This window comes from Rhopilema esculentum, chromosome 12 (assembly GCF_057945365.1).
Source record: "Rhopilema esculentum isolate cy_ngs chromosome 12, ASM5794536v1, whole genome shotgun sequence".
NCBI classification, from domain to species: domain Eukaryota; kingdom Metazoa; phylum Cnidaria; class Scyphozoa; order Rhizostomeae; family Rhizostomatidae; genus Rhopilema; species Rhopilema esculentum.
The window spans coordinates 568,664-589,947 of NC_142826.1; the positions used below are offsets into that span (position 1 = coordinate 568,664).

The following is a 21,284-nucleotide window of genomic DNA, read 5'->3' on the forward strand; positions in this document are numbered from 1 at the left end:
GTGAAGCGACATGTTTGTATATAATTTCTAAATGATTAAACGATTACAAATCACGTACATGTAAAGGCTATCAAAATTTGAAGAATAAATCCTAATTACAAATCTAGATAAAGTCTACAAAAGGGCCCCTCTTATCTAAAACTTGACAACAGCAAAAAAATGTATATCGAATCAAATTATATCCCATTTCATTGATACAGACAAGACGGTGTTGCTACAGGTGACGAGACCTCGTGCAATGCCAGAAGAAATGTCTGAGAACCCTCTGCTAGCAACCAACAGAACACGTAAGTGATGACGCCACAAAATATATTTTTAGGATTTTTTAATTTTGATCCCATATCCTAAAAGATCATTATGAAATATGAGATATGGCCACATGAGCACAGGTCTTTCAAAATTAAAGCTCTGAAATTGGCTTCTGTTTATAAATGTATAAACAGAGCAAAAATTACAATTATCCAAATCTAACTGCTTCGCAGTTTTAGAAGTATTTTATGGTGCTCTTTTAGGAGATGTGGGCAAAATTCTAAAAATACATCTTTCACGACGTCACACTCAAGAACTCTATACTGTATCTATCCAAGCCCTAAGATAAGAATAAAACGACCTTGTCTTCTCACTGGTGTCCTAGAACCAATGCCCTGCACTAAGACTGTTCTATATGTTACCAAACACGTTCTATTCTGCTATTTATCAAGCCTGGATAGACTAGATACTGCTGGTCCATACAAAAAATACAACGCTTTATAACACAGATAAAACCAAAGAATCCGCAATCGATGAAAAAAGGATGAACTCTTCCAAAATATATAAACTTGACTGGAGAAAAATGCTCATTTTAATCAAAAGTTTCTGTCAAAAGTGATAATACCTAACAGTGAACATATCATACGACCCAAAAAACTGTATAGATATAAACATCAAGATATTGCCTCGATAGTAGGGGAGGAGGGAGGAGATTTTCGTTGAATCTGATTTTCGTTGAATCTGATTATTCGATGTTCTTCTAACGTCTTTAAATATATTTTTCACCATAAAGCGACTTTTTGTCCAGCTTAATGTGATCTTGTATGATTACCAATTCCCTACAGCCAGATTTCAGCTTTCACGTGGAAGCATTCCTAACAAGCCAACGAAAAAAATAAAATTATTGAGTTATGTTTCGATTATATAAACAGTTATAATGCCTATTAACATCTGCAAAAAACAATTGGGCACAAAGTCAACGAGGAGGGCCATTGTGGTTAACGAGACTAAGGGATACAACTCCTAAACGTTTTTGCGTTCACTTTGCGTTTTTGCGTTGTAAGACTTCGCACAAAGTTTTAAGAAAATTGGATACTCCACGGACAAAGGGTTGGCTAAACATTGATAAAACATTGAGCCAACGGATGATGTTAGAGTCGACTTTGCCGTCTTTGTACACAGCCCCAATGTCAATCCCAGACTATGTACTATGCAGTCAGTGACATCCAGCTGCCGTGAGATCTGGATTTTCGAGCAAACATGAATTACTCAGTAGAAACAAATTATCCTGGTAAAGGATTTCAATATGAGGATTTGCAACCTATGGGAATATGCTTTGATGAAACGCCATTGAGTACCGCTGCAATGGACGTAGCTGGAATAACGGAGAAAAATATAAATAAATACATGGTTAGCTAATTGCCTGCATATGGTTATCTAAATGTAGAACTATTTATCTCATATAACAGAATTAAAAAAGCTAATCATATGTCTCTGGAAGACTCTTATCCGACATCACGAAACCATCATATCTCTGTTGAAAGCAAATGTTGTTAGATTTGTTTTTTTCAGCAAATGACTAGAATGCTCCTTCGATGTACGACGCGTCTCTGGATTTTACAACCAAAACTCCTTAAAAAAAAAAAGAAAAACAAATAAATGAATTCCTTGGATCGAGAAGCTTAAAAAAGTGACTTGAATATTCTGGGAAAGGAAAACATGCTCTTGTATAAAAGAAATCCTAAACAACAAATCAAGACAGAGTTTAAATCAAAATTATTAGAAATGATATACTATATTCAACGTTTGGTTCGATACTGAAAATGTTAACTTATGCCTTATGCACAGCACAGTTCGGATTAATAGTCATATGATTCTGGTAGTCTTATGAAAATTAAAAAAGAAGGCATACAAAACGCAAGGCATAAAATTGACTGTCATCTTAAGTAGCAGTAACTTCTGTACCACCGAGTGTGACATTTCGCCGTTCAGAACAAAGAGCGAAACTAGTCAACCTTCACAACGACCAACCCTAAAGAATCTGCAGTAAAGCAAAACAAGAACGTATTTGTGCGTCCTCTTACCTCTCATCACTCGTCAATAAGTTCGGCAAGGTCATCCTCCCTGCCCTTAAGCTGGTTCATGTGAGTGCCCGGGGAGAACCGTTGATTTCGGTACAGCCGATTTTTCCTTAGCAACATTATAACTGTAATGAACAGTGCGAATGCAATGAAGACGAAAATGACAATGATAACAATCAGGCCGCTAGATGAAAATGCTTTACGTGCAGATGATGCTGCCGACACCTGGAAACAACGCAAAAATACATTTATTTTAATAAAGAATCATGTTTTGAAAATTTAGAGCATAGGCATATAACAAGACATCACCTTTCACCAGATGTTCCAACCATTAACAAAAAGACCAACAAATTGATGGTAGATTAATTCCCATGCATACGATTATACCCAGAAATGATACCAAAATTGTTGGTACATGGATGAGGGATTAGACTAAAGAAATGAGGTTGGCGTAAAATAACACAGATAATCGCTTATGATGAAAACGATGATAGGGAATAATTGATATGATTTTATGCCTGAAGACACATCAAAAATTGAAATTACGGGAACTACAAAATTCCTTGGAAAACATATGGATTAATTAATTGGCGATTCTTTGAAAAGACACTTAAATCCCAGCTAATATATACCACTCTGTCTGCTTTTTTAAGTTTAAGCTGGGAATATTTTTTGCTGAAATCACATTCCATCGCAAATTTCAAATAAATCATTTTTGCACAGTTAACTCTCCCTTCTTCTTCTTTATTTCTTCTAATGATGAACAGTCTTGTTTGAAACAGCCTTGGTATAGCCTTAAAACATGCTTTATTACACATGCCTAGCTGGAAAAGAAAATACAGAAACGTCCTCACCTTGCACGGAACAAAAAATTTGTCGTAGACTTTGGTACCCCCAGTTTCATTTCGACAGTTGTTGGTGAAACCGTAAGTCACGTTCTTAAAGCCATTGACACAGTCGGTGTGGGTCTCCGTCGCCTTTGATTTGTCGCAAATTGGACATGCGTATAAGGAACGCCACCGCAGATAAAACGTACATGGCTCCTTTTCAACAACTAAAATTGTAACGGGCTTAAATACACGGATGAAATTCGACACCAAATTCGCTACAATTCCTCATATCAGTAAATGTATTTTAGTTCGGTAAATTCATGTGCTTTAATCTTATATCAAAAGCATTTCCTAAATAATAGGCGCCATTTTCCCAAAACGTTTATCTGGTTGTTAGGCAGAATTAAGGACGATTCTATTCTTGAATGTAAAGATTGGCTATCCTAAAGCAAACAAAAAACGGCTGAAATTCAAATGCCCAAATGCTGGGCGCCTAATTCAGAGGGAGCTTACGGCCTAATTCAGATTAACTCGGTAATTACTCATGGCATTGGTAAAACTTGCAAGGCAACAGCAAGAACATGCTCTGAGTAAGTTCATTGTAGTTCAATTAAGGCATTGTGTGTTGAAAATGCAAAATGAAAATGACTACCTCACAAGAGCGAGTGAAACTAACACACAAACCTGAAAAGTTTCCCATGGAGGTAGGCCTGCCAACTCCAGCATTTGTATCACAAACTAAGTCAATTATTGTTTTGGCGTTCTTCATTTCATTTTTGTGTTTATTATAACAGCGAAAGCCATCAGTCAGTTCAACGGTGAGCCCCGAAGTGACGTCAGATTTAGGTTTGAAGCCAATGACCCGACCGATGCTGTAGGAGTAGGTTGAAGAAAACGACCAGCGCTTGCAGGCCATCGTTTGTAAAATAATCTGAAAAATATCAGAGTATATACAGCGATTTAGCTGGGCACGAACCAAGAAGTGTCAGTCAAATGTCAGCAAAGTATTAACCCTCATAAAACTTGTTGGTTACCTGAAACATAGCAAACAAATAAATTCTGGAATGGATAATCTGATTATCGAGTGAAAAAGGACGAGAGAGTATGCGAAACAAAAATTGAACATTGAATTTAATTTTTTACATAAGACTAAATCAATCTGAGAAATAATAGCTTTGAAAAGGACAGTAGCTTAAATGAAGAGCTGATTACAATGCTTGGAAGAACAGTACCAAGGACGAAAATTACCGTCTCCCTAACATATTTGCCACTTTCGTCGGCTTTCTGTCGCAAGTCTGTACACGAGGAGTTATCGTGGTCTCGGGTGCAGAGATTAACGTAGTAAAAATGTTGGTACCAAACGTGAGAGCCAGTTTTAGGTGTTTGCTTGACTTCGACCATAGGTCCACCAACATTAGCCATCGGCATCAGATCGTAAATAATGCCTGGAGCTGCACTAAATCGGCACTTGTTGATAATGCAGTCGGTACGTGCTTCGTTTGAAGTCGTGTTTGCTCCGCATTGTATGCACTTGTGGCTTTCTACCTTAGAAAATGAACAAAGAAAAAATGCGATGTTTTAGCACAGTATTTATAAGATCCCTTTTCAATTGGTACTTTTAACTTGGAAAATATTACGAGTTCAAATGTTAAGGACCAAAAATATGAACTGTCCTGGTATCTGCAGAAGGGAAAAGCTTGATAAGATCATTTGATTTTTCATCAGACAAAAGAGAGAAAAATTATCAGACAAAAACCTTTGATTTTTTGTCAGACAAAAAATGTAAAATAGAATCCTGTGCGAGAGAAAAACCATGCTCTGAGATCAGAGCTAACTGAGCTTACTGCGTCGGTAAATGTTCCTTTGGGGCAAGGGACGCACTTGACGCCGTCTGAGCTGAATGTTCCAACGGGACACTTTTCGCATGACGAGCCATCTTTTGTGACCTGACTGCCACTGGAACACATAGTGCACTTATTTACCTTACCACCTTCGACTCCTAAAATACTGATCGCATATATCCGGCCTTCGTAACTGAGAACATTGGTCTTTTCGTCATCATTCTGGTGGAACGTCCATCTGCAAAATAATTAATCGCACCCCGAGGTTTTGTCTGAAGTAAATAACATTTTTATACGACAACTGGTAATTCAAGTTGATTTCAGTGAGAAAATTTAGTGAAAAAAGTTATTCTTTAATGAAAAAAAAACAACTTAGTGCAAACAACAGATGGCATTCCACCTTTCGCATTAATAAAAAAACCTATTTTTAATATATCGAAAAAAATATCGACGAAAATCTATTTATCATTTGTCTTCAAACACGGTTTTATGTACTAATTCACTGAAACCAAGAAACATGGGTTTAACTTCGTTTTCTTGAAGATTGCCGAACTCGGAGCAAAAGCATTTCATTGGTTGATCGCAACCAGCAACAGGCAAACATGAAAATTTGCGTCTGTAAGATGCGCGATGTGGATAGACAGGGCTTTAAACAGCCTGGTGTGCACAACTGGTTCTCAGCTAAATCTCCACGCTTAAAGCGATCTGTAAGCAGCCATGGCAACATAAATGCCCCCAACATCCTCTGAATAGCTAGACAACATAGCACCAAACATAAATCGCTACCGAAATTATATTCCTATATGTATTCCTACACGCAAATGTGCACACTAGAAGACAACTTAAATCTTTTGATCACATAAACCGTACAAACATAACACCCTCGGGTGGAAATGTTCATTTAGCTGACGAGTGAATACTCTTTACGTTCTATTTTCATTTTAATGTTCATTTTACGTTGGTTTATTGATTATCAGTATGCAAATCATTTTATTTCCGTTGCAAGATCTTTGAGGATAAAATTTTTCAAATGATTATGAAAATGAAACAGAAAATAACGAGTTTAAGTGTATAAGTGAAAAGTGTGTTTATGACTAAAAAAGTACGGTATTGAAAATAAACGCTTGTGAATCAACAATCGAAAACTGTAGCATGTTTTAAACGGCAATAAATAATACCAATGGCTACCGTACTTTCCTTAATGGGAAGGGGGTGGTGATATTTGTTAAAGGAAACTTCTAGTTTAAGGCATGCAGCACCATATACCTAGACGCACCTACTGATCACGAAAAAAGGGAGTTGGTGTGTTGTCAGATACGCCCCTGACAAAACAGAAGTATTTGACAGGCCAAGACCAACACACGGCCCCTTGGCACCAACGTACTGCAAAGGCGTCGTAAGTTAAAAATAATCAATGGAAATGAGTTGAATGAAATGAAACGGAAAGCAAACCTCAATGTATAATTGCCTGGGGTTGAAATTGGAAAGAAATGATTCATGACCGTGCCATTGCGACGGTGATTTCTTCCGTATTGGATGCAGTCGACATCCCGAACAGTAATATAGCGATCGCGAATCAAGGAAAACCGAAGGAAACAATCGTCTACTCTCGCAAGGCTCTTTGCCGTTGGGTTTATACGACAGTCGATGGAGCAGTTAAAGCCGACATAGGCTCTGTAGTAGTTGATCTTTAGATCGGCTAATTCAATGTACGTCTCAAAATTGCCAGGAATTCGTTTGGTCGATATACTTTTGCCATGGTTTATCCAGCCACTCTTGAAAAAAATAAAAACTTTTATAAAAAATGTAACAGAAATCCACAGGACCATCAGAAGCGAATTAACATGGATGGTTTATTACAACCGCTGGCTAACACGGTGCAGTTCGATGCTACAATTTGCCTCTTTCTCTTTACCTTTCAAATACTTCATTGCATAAGAAATTATTTAAACGAAAACTTGAAAGGCCTATGCACGACTTGCTCCGTACTGATCAGTTGACGTCTCTAAATAACAATCACAAGGGTTCAACAGAAAACCATCAGCGAAGATAAAATCGAATTGGCACTGAAACACCGAATGATAAAGGGAGGACCTTACCTCTCGGCATTGTTCTCCTGAGCACCGAGTCTTAAAAAGCTCTGGAATCGGACCTTTAGGCCATTCTTTTATAAATATTCCCGGTATGGCTGCCATTCCATTCTTGCATCTACCACACTCGCCTTTGTCGTTAACAACGTTGCCAGTTGAACAGAAGTCGCAGTAGAATTTGTCAGACGAGCCATCTGTCTGGTGCAATGTCTTGAGAATGGAACCGGGCGGGCACGTACAGTTGGCAGGCGAGACAGGGACCGAATTGGCAACACATGGGCCGCTTTTCATACCTAGGGCCGAAATAAATATGTCTTTCATTCCTTTAATTACATATCAAGACAAATAAACACAAATAAGGCAATTTTCAAATCAATTTTTGGAAATTTAGAATTTCATTTCGATTTCAACAAACAAGAATGCTTTGTCATTGTGGGTAAGAAGGGCCTAAAATCCTTTAAATGGCGACATGAGCGTACTCAATGATTTACGTTTCATTTTTAAAGTGCCAATACCGTATCTGTATAACCATTGTAAAAGGAGGGGAACGCAGACCGCCTTTGTAGTGTTCCATTGAGGCGGACTCGGGTGACTCGTCCTAGTAACTTGACATTTAACACTGATCATGAAGGGCGAGTGTTTGAATTGACACCTGGCTGGCTGGGCAGCAAAAAAACTTGAACTACCCAAAAAGCCCCTACATTTTGGACGGGGAATTAATGGCCAGTTAGATTATGAATTGATGATCAACTACACATAAATGGTGGGTGATTATCGTATCAGTATTCATTCTAGGTCAAACGACCTAGGAAGTGTTTGCGATATCAACGCAACATACGGAAGCCCTATCTCTATCTTTGCTTAAAGTTTTGATCAAAGAAGCAGTCTTTGCAAGGCTACGTTGCCCCCCATTCCTTCTTCACCCTTCATTAAAGCAAGACAGTTTATTTCAACAAAATTACTCTTCATTCATTGGCAACTGCAGTCTCCAAAAAGGATTTCTTTCGGTTCCTAATTTAGGCCCTATTCGCACTGCATCTAGAAACCTGATAATGCTAATCCCTTATTGTTCTATCTTCAAAGGCGGCAAGGGTTTGTCAGGAAGTAGTTTAATTGGTAGAGTGCGAACAGCAAAATCTGAAATCTGACAAATTGTAAGGTCAAAGGTTCCGTCGTAGAGCTCTGGAGCATCACAATCTCGTGAAAATCTATGATAACCAGCGGGTGACTCGACGGACATGTTAGAATTATGTTAACACCAATAAAAAAGCCCAGGGTGCCATTTGAAATCATGTCACAATTTAAAAAGGTACAATTTCTGAATGGCAACCTGATAACGTGTTAGATAACAATACAACATCTCAGAAAACTGCCTAATGCGAACAAGAAGTCTGACAAACTTTGTCAATCTTGAAAAAATTTTCTTAATTGGCGTGAGAATATCGGGTTTGACAAACATTATCATATTTGCAGTGCGAATAGGGCCTTAGACAACGAAAACCTAGGTAGGTTTTTATAACGATAGCAAGGTTGCTATTACCTCAAAATTCACTCCTTCAACCCCGCCATCTCCCTTGAATTTTGTTCGACTCTTGGCTGAGCTCCGATATTAGGTAACATCGCTTACCCTACTGTCACAGTTACGGTTCTCAAAGAACTTTAAGAAAGCAGCATTTGGCTTCAAACAAACTTTACAGTTGCCTCTTGCTTTTTCTAAGCTTAGTGGATGCTTCAAATAATCGGTTTGAAGTAATTTTGGCATAACGGTTTGAATGTTTCGAAGGCCTCAACTCTGTTTTCCAGGTCTCAACAAATCTATTTTACATTGGCCGAATTCGAAATGGGGATACCCTTATCGTAAGGAGGATGCTTGATAGCAAATTTTTTCTATCAAGGACAAACAAATGATTGCAACCACCCGAAAGAAATTTGATATTGTCTTCTTTCAGCATTCTTACCGAACAACCAGATATTGTGTCCTTTTCCTACACTAACTACAAAATGAGGATTATTTTAAGATAAAAAAGTTACCCAACCTGGCCATGTTGGAGTCAAAACGGTTTGCTGTCTCACAACCTCACCATTTTTCGTAAAGCATTTGTCGATGGGATCCGGAACATAACGGTAATCCGATTCGGTGCATTTCTGCAAACTGAAACACTCCTTATCACCGATATGGGAAAATGTATTTTCTGGGCATTTCATGCATTTTGTTTGACCTTTCTTGTTCTGGTAAGATCCATAGGGACATTTAATGCACTCCGTACTGCCTTCTTTTTCAGAATAGGTCCCTTCGGGGCAAGGCGTACAAACCGAGTGCATCTTGGTCCCTCCGACCTGGAGCAAAAAAGACACAAATACACATCATCTCGTGTAAACATTGCTAATAAAAAATATAAAATCAAATATTTGAAAACCACTTTAGATTGGCGAAAATGAACTGTCCATTTGTTCCAAAAGAATTCGATGATGACCCATGTCCAATCATGAAAGACCAAATTGAAGTAAAATCAATTAAAAACAAAGGTGTTAGCTAAGCTTGCAACAGAAAATTAACAACTAGGATGACGCAGAAAAGAACAAAAGGGTATCCACCAACTGCATGCACAGAGGGTAGAATTTCGGATCCTGAAAACGGGTCACTAAAAATTGGATCAAAATAAATTACAAGACGCCAAGAAAGAAAACTCACAAAGGTGACATGGGCGATGTATGCAACATCAAGAAAGCCAGCGAACTTGTCACAGCTACTTATGTGCCGCCATCTGAATACATGAGTGCCCTAAAATGAACAAAAAGTGCTAAGAATCATGCAGGATACCGACGCTGGGTACAGATGCAAATAAAGGGTACATATGCAGGGTACAGAAGCAGGGTAGAGATGCAGGGTGCAGATGCAGGGTGCAGATGCAGGGTGCAGATGCAGGGTGCAGATGCAGGGTGCAGATGCAGGGTGCAGATGCAGGGTGCAGATGCAGGGTGCAGATGCAGGGTGCAGATGAAGGGTGCAGATGCAGGGTGCAGATGCAGGGTACATATGCAGGGTGCAGATGAAGGGTGCAGATGAAGGGTACATATGCAGGGTGCAGATGAAGGGTACAGAAGAAGGGTACATATGCAGGGTGCAGATGAAGGGTGCAGATGAAGGGTACATATGCAGGGTGCAGATGAAGGGTACAGAAGAAGGGTACATATGCAGGGTGCAGAGGAAGGGTGCAGATGAAGGGTACATATGCAGGGTGCAGATGAAGGGCACATATGCAGGGTGTAGATGCTGGGTACATATGCAGGGTACAGGTGCAAGGTACAAATACAGGGTACATATGCAGGGTACAGAAGAAGGGTACATATGCAGGGTGCAGATGAAGGGTACGTATGCAGAGTGTAGATGCTGGGTACAGATGCAGGGTGCAGATACAGGGTACAGGGATATAGCTATTAGATTTAAGACTTCTGTCTTTGTGCAAAATCCAGATATTGCATGGTCTGCGAGGATTGAAAAATACAATTAGTTACGTAATTTTGAGTTGTTCTTCGCAATGACCGAATCAACAGAAATCGTCAATAAGGAACCTCGTCAGACTTTGCCTCATTAAGACAGTATTTATTCACCTTGTCAAAAATTCTTAAGTTATTAACTGTGCATAGAAATCGCGGGGCAATAAGCTTGTAAAGCCGCCCACAATACACTTATGCGGGAGAAATGATCGGCTTTGGCGAAATTGCCGGAGCCACTGGAACGCACAAGACAAGGGACAGTGACCGCGTTTAAATGCTGGAGACATGGTAACAAGAGAAATGGTACTAGTACAAAATTGCGGTGATTATTTTGTCTACTGGTTGATCGAGATTTAAATTTCTAATGCAATGGATAAGTCAGAGAAGACTTCTTTGCCGAGTACTATTCAGATTCATACAAGAAATATATCTAAAAGAGATTTCTCAAAAATTGGAAACATATTTTACGTTGGCATAATAAAAAAAAAAAAGAAATCTCGCATGTTTTGAACATCGCCAATTTGCGACGAGGAATCGTTTTTGGTGTTGTGTAGTTCGGGCTCGGTTACAAACCAATTATATGACCAGTTATCCTAAATTAATGTGTAAGAAGGAAGAACCGCAGGATAGGCTGTCCGCCGGATTCTGTGAATCTTGCAATGAGTGTTGTTACGAAAGATATAAAGGAACAAAGCAATACGACGACGAGAATCCAATGTCACGAGATAACATTTTCAAAATAAATTGAATTTAAGGAATATACTAATATTTCGCCCTGGCATACAGGGCTTCATCATTTACTCTGATGAAGCCCTGTATGCCAGGGCGAAATATTAGTATATTCCTTAAATTCAATTTATTTTGAAAATGTTATCTCGTGACATTGGATTCTCGTCGTTGTATTGCTTCGTTCCTGTATATCTATCCTAACTTAAATTCGATCGATTAGCCATGACCTACAAGATTATGAACAGAACGTGTCAAGGGAGCCTTTGGGTTAAATTTACCCTGATATCCTTGCACTCAAACTACAAAACAAGAATCTGCAAGGACATCCAGGTTCCAAGATATAACCTTGAATATGTGAAAAAGGCTTCCACTATTCAGCTCTTACTGCGAGGAACAGCATCTTTATTTCAACCAGGGCACTGCCAACCCTCCTGCAGTTCAAAAGAACATTAAAATCAAGAGCTGGAGTTAATTCAAAACACGACTCCCTGGAAGAGCAGCAAATAGGCCCTAATAATTTATCGTATTTAGATGTTAAATTTAATTTAATTAGTTTTTTATATGCTGAAGGCATTTTAGTGTATAAATAATTGAATATGAATGAATAATTAACAGTTCCCAGAACTTTTTGACTAATTAAACCTTGATCAACAGCTCCCAGAACACCATCTTCTCGATCTTCAGCAATAAACATCGTCATCTTGGTGGATTACACAGGGATTGCTCTCTTTTTCCATTACAAGCTATAAACATCGTCGTTTTGATAGATTACATCAGGGTTGCTTTCTCTTCATTCACAAGAGGCTGCTGTGGCAACATGTTCCTTACCGTTCCACTGTCGTTTTTTACCTGACAGTGCGCTGCTTTACACTGCTGCACCATTTACAGCCGCCCATTCTCTCATTTCAATTTCATTTTTATTTCATTTCATGCAAATATTTTCAGCAATTAACTGCAAATTTGCATTGATATAAAGATGCTATACTAAGATAGAATCATCAAGATAGAGTTAGATTGTTGAAAGTTGCATCAAAGATAAATTAAAAGTGCAGACGGAAATTTGTAAATAACCCTAAAGAGCATTCGAGTGGGTGACGTATTTGTATCTAATAAAAATGAACATTAAAGTTACAAGTTAACAGCATAATAAATATGGTAAATGTCAATATGTTTACAATATAACTTCATTTGAGAAAGTTTAATTAAAATCAAATATAATGTTTATTTAAAAAAACAAAAACTGAAAGATGAAATATATATACTATATTGCCGGTCCGTTGGGTAATTAAAAGCTTTTCGGGTTATACCGAAACAATGTACTTTACAGTTAGCTTTTAGCCTTCCCTTTAGTTTTTAGCATCGATAGTTTCAGGTTCTTAGAAATTTAGCAAAAATTGAAATAAAGAGAGATTATTTGGGGGGGTCAATGCCCCTCAACAAACAAGTCGTACATGTTTGATTTGGGGAATTCGTTACTTGGCAACCTGAATTAACCCTTTATTGTGGTATTGCCTTTCCATGAATAAGCAATTTCTATCGGCCTTTAGGTGAATAGTTGGAATGATTTCATATAAACAACAGAGAGACTTTAACACAAATGCAAGTATAAAGGGTGTGACAATGGGCGTGGTCTTCGGAGTAGCTGCTAGAGATTCCCTACAACAAAGCTCCCCTTCACAACTCTTCTGGACGGCATCCCTAGTTATAAGTGAGTCATTCCCCGCTGTCGCTGCCATAGAATGACCAGCGGCATGTGTGGTGGAGTACCCATAATCACCCGACCCATAATTGAAAATAGTTTGAGATTCCTGCGATAACGTTTCGACAAAGTTCGATGTTTCTCTGAGAAGAGTTGGACAGACAGTACTTCCAAAAGTTCAGTTAAGTTACTAGGAGTCTGGCGTGACAACATATAAGATCTCGATTCCCATATTTCAAACACTTTCAGAATCTTATGAATGACTTGGGTCTTGTTATAAATCTTGTAATCTTAATGATGATAAATATCATTAGTGATCTTGCTTTTGATATTAATCAATTTCGATTGGTTTACATTAAGAAAGCTATGAATTAAGCTTCTATATTCCCCATTTCCACTTTAAATAACATTTGCACATAAACAAAGCATTTTATATACCATTTTGAAGTCTTTTACTGCGCAAGTCTTATCTAGTTAAAGGACAAAAAATAGCAAGATCAGTGTATGGACTTTTATTCCTTTTTGGGTTTGTGAGTAGCGCACTGATATTGGAAAGCACTCAAAAGCCCTTGTTGAAGGACCAAGAGGCAAATTGCAATGCTAACTGGAAAACATGAGCAGACAATAATAAGAGCAAATTAACAACAATCATTTATATCATAGTTGCAAAGCAAAACTTACCGCTGATACGTTGTGTCTGAAAACATCCCAAGAGAACTTGACGTCGACTTTGAGAACTAGTTTATCGTCAATGAAAAACATAAGGCCCTTTCTGCAATCACTGCCCTTCTTGGGGCAAGGTATGCCGTCCACTTTGTAACGGAAGCTTATATAGTTTTCTCCTTCTCCAGGATTAGAAAAAGCCATGTACGTTTGCATAATTTTGTTCTCAAGACATAAAGTTGGATCTGTAGCATTGATGGCGAGAGACGAAACCAGATGAGTGAAGTCATCTGCAGTAAACAAGGGAAACCGGTGAAAATTATGTGTTTACGAAAAAAATTGGACGTAGACACATATGATTGAAGATCAAGAGTGCAAGAAATACAAAAGGGTTGCTGATTAAAAGCTTATCGAGCTTCTACCAATATGACAGGCCTTAAGAATGCTACCTCTGATGCTTGAGGCAAAGGAACATAATCTAAAAATTAAAGCACACAAACTGCTACAACTTATCTTTCGCCTAGCTGTACCTCGAAATCAGTACAGAAGCCAACAGAGAAATCGCCATTCGTCCCATTATTTGGATTTGTTATGATTTTCAATAGATCATGGAATACTTAGGATGGATTCATTTTGGGGATAGTGAGTAATAGATTGCAGGGTGTGCACTGTGATTATTTTGACAATTCTATAGATTTTGGATTACTAGCAAAGTATCTCCTTAAAATAGCGTCAGAACTTAAATGACTTTTATATTTTCAACGCAACAAGGTGATTCTGTGAAATAGCCTGAAAAATGTGATAAGCCTTACGAGATGGCTGCCATCCGTTGCACATGCCCTTCTTCATAACGGTGGTGCAATATGGTGTAAATCTGTAGCCGCTACCAGGGACATTTAGGGAGCCATTCCACCGCTCCCAAGTGTCAATCACCATGCCACCCACGCTGTAATTTCCCGGCTTGCATTTCACGCATTGCCACGAGAAGGAAGGACTTGTCACAATCTCAATGCCTAGGCCCGACTTGCACAAACATGGCAGATTATCAATAATTGTTGGCGCAAAGGAACCATTCGCAGTGGGGTCACTGAAAAGGAAAAAGTAATAAAAAATCACCCAATAAGACAGGGGCGTTGGATTTGCAAAAGGATAGTTTGCATGAGAGATTCATAACATCAAGAATACTGTACGTTAATGACGACATGGTCCAGGAACTACGTTACATAATGTGCGAATGATCGTTTGTACTCGAAGATCGACCCAGAAATCATTCATGTTTTATGCAATATGGTTTTTGGGATCGAAACTATGGGATGTGAATCTGATAGAAAAAAATAATGGTCACAGACTCAAATATTAACATTAGACATGAGGAGTTGATTTATTCTATTGAAAGGTATAAAACAACAGTATTTTATGAAAACGTTTCCAGAGCTCAAGTCATTCCCTTTTCTTTTCTCGTATTATACCTTTGCGCTGTGAAGCACGGAGCCTGCAGTTCTTGGAACAGTTTATAGGTCTAGGTGATGGATTTCCCCTTTTCTCAACTTCGTTAGACGTTTGGGTCAATTGAGGTTCGCGGACCAGCGAGTTGTCACAGTGAAACTATCACAAAGACTGCGAGGTTAGGCTTACTCATGTCATACGAGTCAAATAATATACTTTCTCATTGGGAAGACTGGGGTGCTTCAATGTCTAGTTATTTCAAAAACAGATCACCTCTGTGGAAACAACAGAGCTCTCACTACTCACGCAGAAGATTGTCCCAGCGCACTACAATGACTGAGAATGGCCCTCAACCACCCAATATTAATATTGCCTCAATGGAAGCTTTAAGTACGGTTGAAAGGTAGTGAACAATTCTTGACCAATATTCGCTGCTAAAAATCATCATTTAGTTCCAAAATTTGAAGGATCAGGAGAAAGCCAGTTCATTTTTGAGACATTAAAAATCATTGCATTCATTTGAAAAGCTATATGAAAGAAGTCTGAGTAATTTCTCGGCGCTTGTTGGTAGTTGAATAAGAAGTCCAAACTTTGTAGTTCTTTGCTTTTAATTGGTGACCAATCAAAGAAAGGGCGGGTTTTCTGTTTAGTCGGTTTAGTTGACTCGTTTTGGCTCTATTTTGGGGGCTCCATCTCAAATGTCAAACGGGAAAATTCGAACCCAACCACCAAACGCCCAAACCTGACTCGAACCCCCTAAATATTAACTTATGGTCTTATCTTGAAAAAATATCTGCAGAATCCATGAAGTTTATGCCAAGAAAAAACCTTTTGCAAAACTTTGCTTGGGTTTGACACTGGCATTTTAGCGCCATTTTTTCTAAAACGTTGCTCACAATAATTTATCAGTAATATACAACATGGTTTCGTTGAGGAATATTTAGAATCATCAAGGTTTTTCGAAGCAACAGTTTTGTGTGTCGAAGATTAAAACTGAATAATCTTCACGCGCGATTGAATACTCCCGTGACTAGGTCTGGACGCGCGCCTGCCCGCTCGAGCCTTATCGCGCGTGTCCCACAAAAAGTCTTGATGAAAGATGATGATGATTGTTGATCATGATAATTGTAGAAGATGGTTGATGATTAAGTTTGATTATGATTGATGTCGATGATGCTGCCAATGGTGATTATGCCATATCCCCTGATATTCGAGACAATGTTTCAGAATGTTAGTGGAAATAACAAATTAAGTGGTTTAAGATTGTCTTGCAACCATGTTCAGGTAGAGAGGAGGTTCCAGGCAAAACTTACCATAACAATTGAATAGGTAAAAGCCCCTTTCTAAAACAAGCCCCCTGCTCGAATAAGTTCCCCTCTCAAATAGGCTCCCCTCTTAAGAATCAAGTGTTGAATAAGTCCCCTCTTGAATAAGTCCACTTCACTTTGATGTTGTCAAATTATGAAAACGAGGCTTATTGGCGACAACCGCTTTAAAGGGAATTGTCCTTTAACTAATTGTCGTTTAAATACACTAAGCAATTAATCTTAGGGCTTTCTACTCAAGATCATTTTCCATCCAGTATTTTGGGCAACAATTTTCTTGTTTTTTTAAACATATGTGTGTGTCAATTAAGCCCTAATGAGCCATCATTCATTGATATGATCCCTCTTCTGAATAATTCCCCAGTCAAATAAGCATCTCCTTTGGCATCAAGATTTCTATTTTTGAGTCTTTGTTATGTATTGATATTAGATTATTGTTTATTTATTGCTTGAAAGTTTGAGGATGTGTGTACCCAGTGCTCCTTCCAATTATTACACTATACCAAAATATAAAAAACATTCAATTAGAACCACATTAAAATCAAATTACAACAAAGTTGTCAAAAATTTGTCTGTGTGTAAACGATATGCTTTAAAGTAACATACATATTAAGGTATTGTTAATTTAAAACTTTCACGCAAATAAAAATCCTGGTTTTACCTCTCCTAAAGTGTAATCTAATTTTTCTTGAAACATCAAAATAAAGACAGATTTGAGAGGGGAACTACATTTTTTATTTTAGTGTTATTATGCAGTATAAGGTAAATTTGAAGGTAAAAACTCATTGAAATGTTACAAGTATCCTTTGTACATTTATTAATTTGCTTAACATAAATATTTTCTTCCTTTTTCCTGTAAACACATACAAAGTAATTTATCTTACTCTTGCTGGATTATTGAAAATATCAAACCAATAACGCAAAGGAGAAAATTATAAATTTAAAAACTTACTCCAGAAACAATGTGTATAACACTATGGCCAGTTCTTAAAACTGTTTGTAATGATAGAAGCCAAAATAAAATGAAAATTATTGTTTATCAGTCTGTCATAAATGGCACAATGCAGTAAAGGCAGCGCTGCCCGGTCAGGCCTCTCCAGGAAAAAAACCAAGCACAGGCTATAAAAAGCCCTTGCCAGTTTGGCTGCATGGGCTATTTAGCCCTTGTAGAACTGTTGGTAATTTCTTTATATTTGAGCATTTACAAAGGCAAAAATACATTACCTTGCCAAATATTTAAACATTATTCACTTTAAGAAGGCAATTTTTGTGTATTTTCCTTTTAAACTATGTATTACCATTCCTTAAAACAAAACAAACTTTTTTGGAATACAGCAAAGTTTTGTTAGGTTTTTCCAGTCAAATGTGGTCTTTTTGGGAATGCCTAGTTTATATGTTGTGACTTGAAAAGAAATTGTTTCGTATTTGACAGCACGATGTAATGTCTCTCACTTTATTTATTTGTATCATTAATCACCCTATCTGTTATTCCTTTCGCGCGAACATATTTCCTATTCTTTTGCAAGTTTTGGCAGATAATACAATTGTTTCTTAACATGTGATAAACATATAGACGTAAAAGATATCTTTCTCTCTATTTATTAACACCCTGATATCTAGCAGTAAGTAGTACAAACATTGGGAAGCTAAACTGATAAAATGAGAATGTTTAAAAAACGGTTTAAAAAATTGAATGGGTGGAAAGAAGCCTTCATGAATTAATATTGTAGGGGGTTAGCATAGGTTTGCAAGGGGTTTGCATGGGTCTCCTGGAAAGGCCTGTGCAGTCTTTTAGTGTATAGAACAGAAAGGTTGTAAAATGTTACTCCGAGTTTCACCTAGTTTGACACTGGGGATAGCAACACAGTACTGTCCTGTTCTATAAACAAAAAAGCAAAAATATTGTCCCTTTGTTCCTTTATGATGAAATGTTTGTCTAGTCTTTAATGAGGCAAAGGTGTCATGGCTCTATGTCCCCCTAATACCCTAGCCAATGTTCAATGTTGTAAACCCTCCATTTGCATGTTTTATAATAAGGCTTTTTTTGAGGGGAGCTTATATGATCAGGGGGGGGGCTTATAAAAATCACAATTGGAAGTTTCCAATTTGCCATACAAATGCCTCAATTTGAAGTTTAGGAAAGATTTTCAAGGTCACTTCATATAAAATTTTACTTAATAACCCTTTCTAAAAACAAAATTATAAAGTCATTGCAAAAAAGATGTTTTGGCTGAAAATATTGACATGTTTATTGTCTTTAATGATCTCCTTGTCAATGACTCAATTATTTTAATTTTTAGTTCATTGCTGCACATGTTATCAATCGAACATGCTATGAATACAATATAAATCCTTCAATGTATAACTGTAAATCCTCTATTTAGCCCCACTGGGGGCTTAGCAATTTAGGCACATTTCAGTTGGAGGTTGATTTGAGGGGGCTTTCAAAAATAAACTACAAGTTGCCATTGAAGCAGCTTGTTTTGTTGCTTTTGCATGATTTTAAAGTTCATTTGATTAGCAATCTTATTGACCATCTCATTCAATACTTCAAACCAAATCACAAATCAAAACACAAAAATATATTTTAGTCCAAAATATTGATATTTTTATGGTCTCTGGTGGTCTCTTCATTAATTTTTCTTTATTTTAGATTTCCATCCCATACTGGATTTGTTATCAATCATGGACTAAACAGTGTATCTCTTAGTTGTATCTTGGTTGAGCCACGTGAGGGCTTACCAGAATTTTAGGAGGGGGGGTCATATAAAAAGGGGTGCCAATTCAAGGACTTGCAGCATGAGCCTTTCAAGGGTGCACATTTTTCAGTTATATCATTTTGAAATAATCTCAAAAATTTACACTAAGCTTTTGTTAAAACACAACTTCCTGCTTTCTCGCATATAAACCTTTCCTCATTGTGGATAATGAGATTCCCAGATCTCTATTCTCTTTCAAAGTATTAGTCGAAAGACAATGATTAAAAAGGAAACAGGTCCACGGGTGGAAACAGGTCCACGGGTGGAAACAAGCGTGTTTGTTTACAATCGCTTTGTTATGTAAGTAAAAATCGCCAATCTCAGCTCTAACAATGCGATTAATTGACAAAGCCACCAGACTACCAACAATGGACATTTTAAAATTCATTAATGAAATGTAATTACTGGTGACAATATTCATTTGCCTGTCGCTTTTGAAATTTGCTCTCGAGGGAAAAGCTAGCTACCTTTCCAAAAGAAATCTACAATTCCTGGAAAATAAATTAATGCCCATGTTAACTTGATTGGTTTTACCAAAATCAGTCATTTATAATCGTATCATTTGTTAAAAAGAGGACATCGCCGATCTTTGCTTTTTGGTAGCTGTTTCCGACCACAATCGTGGAGCTGAAATAATTTGCGCGACCAGAAACATTCATGACGATGCTCGTATTATTCATCGAAGAAAAAGCAAAATTTTCAGCTTATTTAATATCATAACCTCGGCTATTTCAAAACTGTCAAACTAATGTCATTGAAAACCGGATCTAAACTTGACTTTGTCAAGGAAGATTCGTGGCAAAAATGAGAAATTTTATCGTCGAGGAAAGCGAAGTCCGTTTCGATACGATGTCACCTATTCTGACGAAGTTGATAACATGCTTTCAATTTATTACATCTTAAGAAGATCATGATTTTATAAATGGTCAAAGCGAACTCTACATCTTTTCTTTCCACCTGACGTGAAATGAGCAGCACGTCGAGAATAATAAAGTACGATTAAATGACTCACCATCGGTTTTTTATAAATGGAATAATTGATCGCGTCCTGTTTTCATTGCAAGGTAGAAGAAGACTGCCATAATCCGAGGACAAACATGCCCGTCCAGCTTCGACTTTGAAAAGTGAATAATCCCTCACAATGAAGAAGATGACAACAAACAAACAACCTAGGTGAACACCCGCCATCTTTCTCTCTTTTCTCCACTGTAGTAAGCCGTTTCCAGAGTGCGCCTTCGCAGAGCCCTGAACCACATCACGTCAAACCTCGTCAACCACATATTGTTAATCCCGGCGCGCATTGGCTTCTCTTCTGTAAATCATGAAACTAGAAACCCCATCTTTTCGAATAAGCCCCTCCTCCCTGAATAAGCCCTATAATAAAAAATTGCCCTGGATGTCATTTCAATACAAGGGCGATCTGGCCGCCGATCCTTGGTGTGTCCAAAATTTGGCGAAGATGCAAAGGTGTATAGATAGTTTGTCAAAAATGACATCTTACTTTGATTGATTAACAGGTGTTTGCCCTCTGTCATACAGCCTTTACTTTCTGTTGTAAGCCACACACAAAATTTCTAAAAGAAACTAATCTCGAGATTAAAAAACACTTCTTAAACGCCAGGTGCTAAAAAGGCTCATTTTAAAAACAGTCGAAAGTTCTTCTTTCTATCATATACCGTATGTCAGTGGAAGCAGAAACCGGTTCCCGATCTGCTAGTAGCAAGCTAGATCAAACAGCAAAGCAAGAACTTAAATTATTGCCTCGAAATCCAAGCAGAAACATATTTGCTGTGATTTAAACTAATGAACATGTTAATTAAAATTTTTTGACAGCAAGAAACAACACGCTCTCTAGTTGAAGATATCCAATTCCTAGGTTAATCATGGAGAACACAATTTTTGAGAATTGACGGGAAAAAAGGTAAAAAACTGGTTGAGGATTCAGACAAATTGTTTGAAGTTTTCATAATCCTTTTGGCAATTTTCATTAATGGTCATATTGACTGAACTTTAATATACAGAGAAACGTGAAACCCCTTGCTGACTTAAGAAGATATTGTTCTTCTTGACTTTT

The 21,284-nt window shown here is 37.7% G+C and overlaps 1 protein-coding gene across 1 annotated transcript; it reads right to left on the bottom strand.

The window, feature by feature from the left end:
• Window position 1: 1 nt before the first annotated feature.
• On the bottom strand, window positions 2-20,436 carry LOC135681171 (endosome/lysosome-associated apoptosis and autophagy regulator 1). The gene is made up of 13 exons (XM_065195494.2): window positions 20,223-20,436; window positions 14,493-14,767; window positions 13,699-13,970; window positions 9,784-9,873; window positions 9,128-9,428; window positions 7,101-7,384; window positions 6,454-6,776; window positions 5,005-5,239; window positions 4,409-4,705; window positions 3,845-4,091; window positions 3,185-3,384; window positions 2,334-2,555; window positions 2-1,881 (listed from the first exon to the last, which is right to left on the bottom strand). The coding sequence occupies exons 1-12, from the start codon at window positions 20,396-20,398 to the stop codon at window positions 2,340-2,342; spliced, it is 2,916 nt and encodes a 971-aa protein (XP_065051566.1). The 5' UTR covers window positions 20,399-20,436; the 3' UTR covers window positions 2-1,881; window positions 2,334-2,339.
• Between the last annotated feature and the right edge of the window lie 848 nt (window positions 20,437-21,284).

What these genes read in the sequence shown, in the direction of transcription:
- LOC135681171 (XM_065195494.2), bottom strand. Translation starts at nt 20,398, where the DNA reads ATGGCGGGTGTTCACCTAGGTTGTTTGTTTGTTGTCATCTTCTTCATT. An exon ending in TCAGACACAACGTATCAGCG is followed by an intron (nt 9,874 to 13,698) that starts GTAAGTTTTGCT and finishes TGTTCATTTTAG; the next exon opens with GGCACTCATGTATTCAGATG. An exon ending in CCAGGCAATTATACATTGAG is followed by an intron (nt 5,240 to 6,453) that starts GTTTGCTTTCCG and finishes ATTATTTTGCAG; the next exon opens with ATGGACGTTCCACCAGAATG.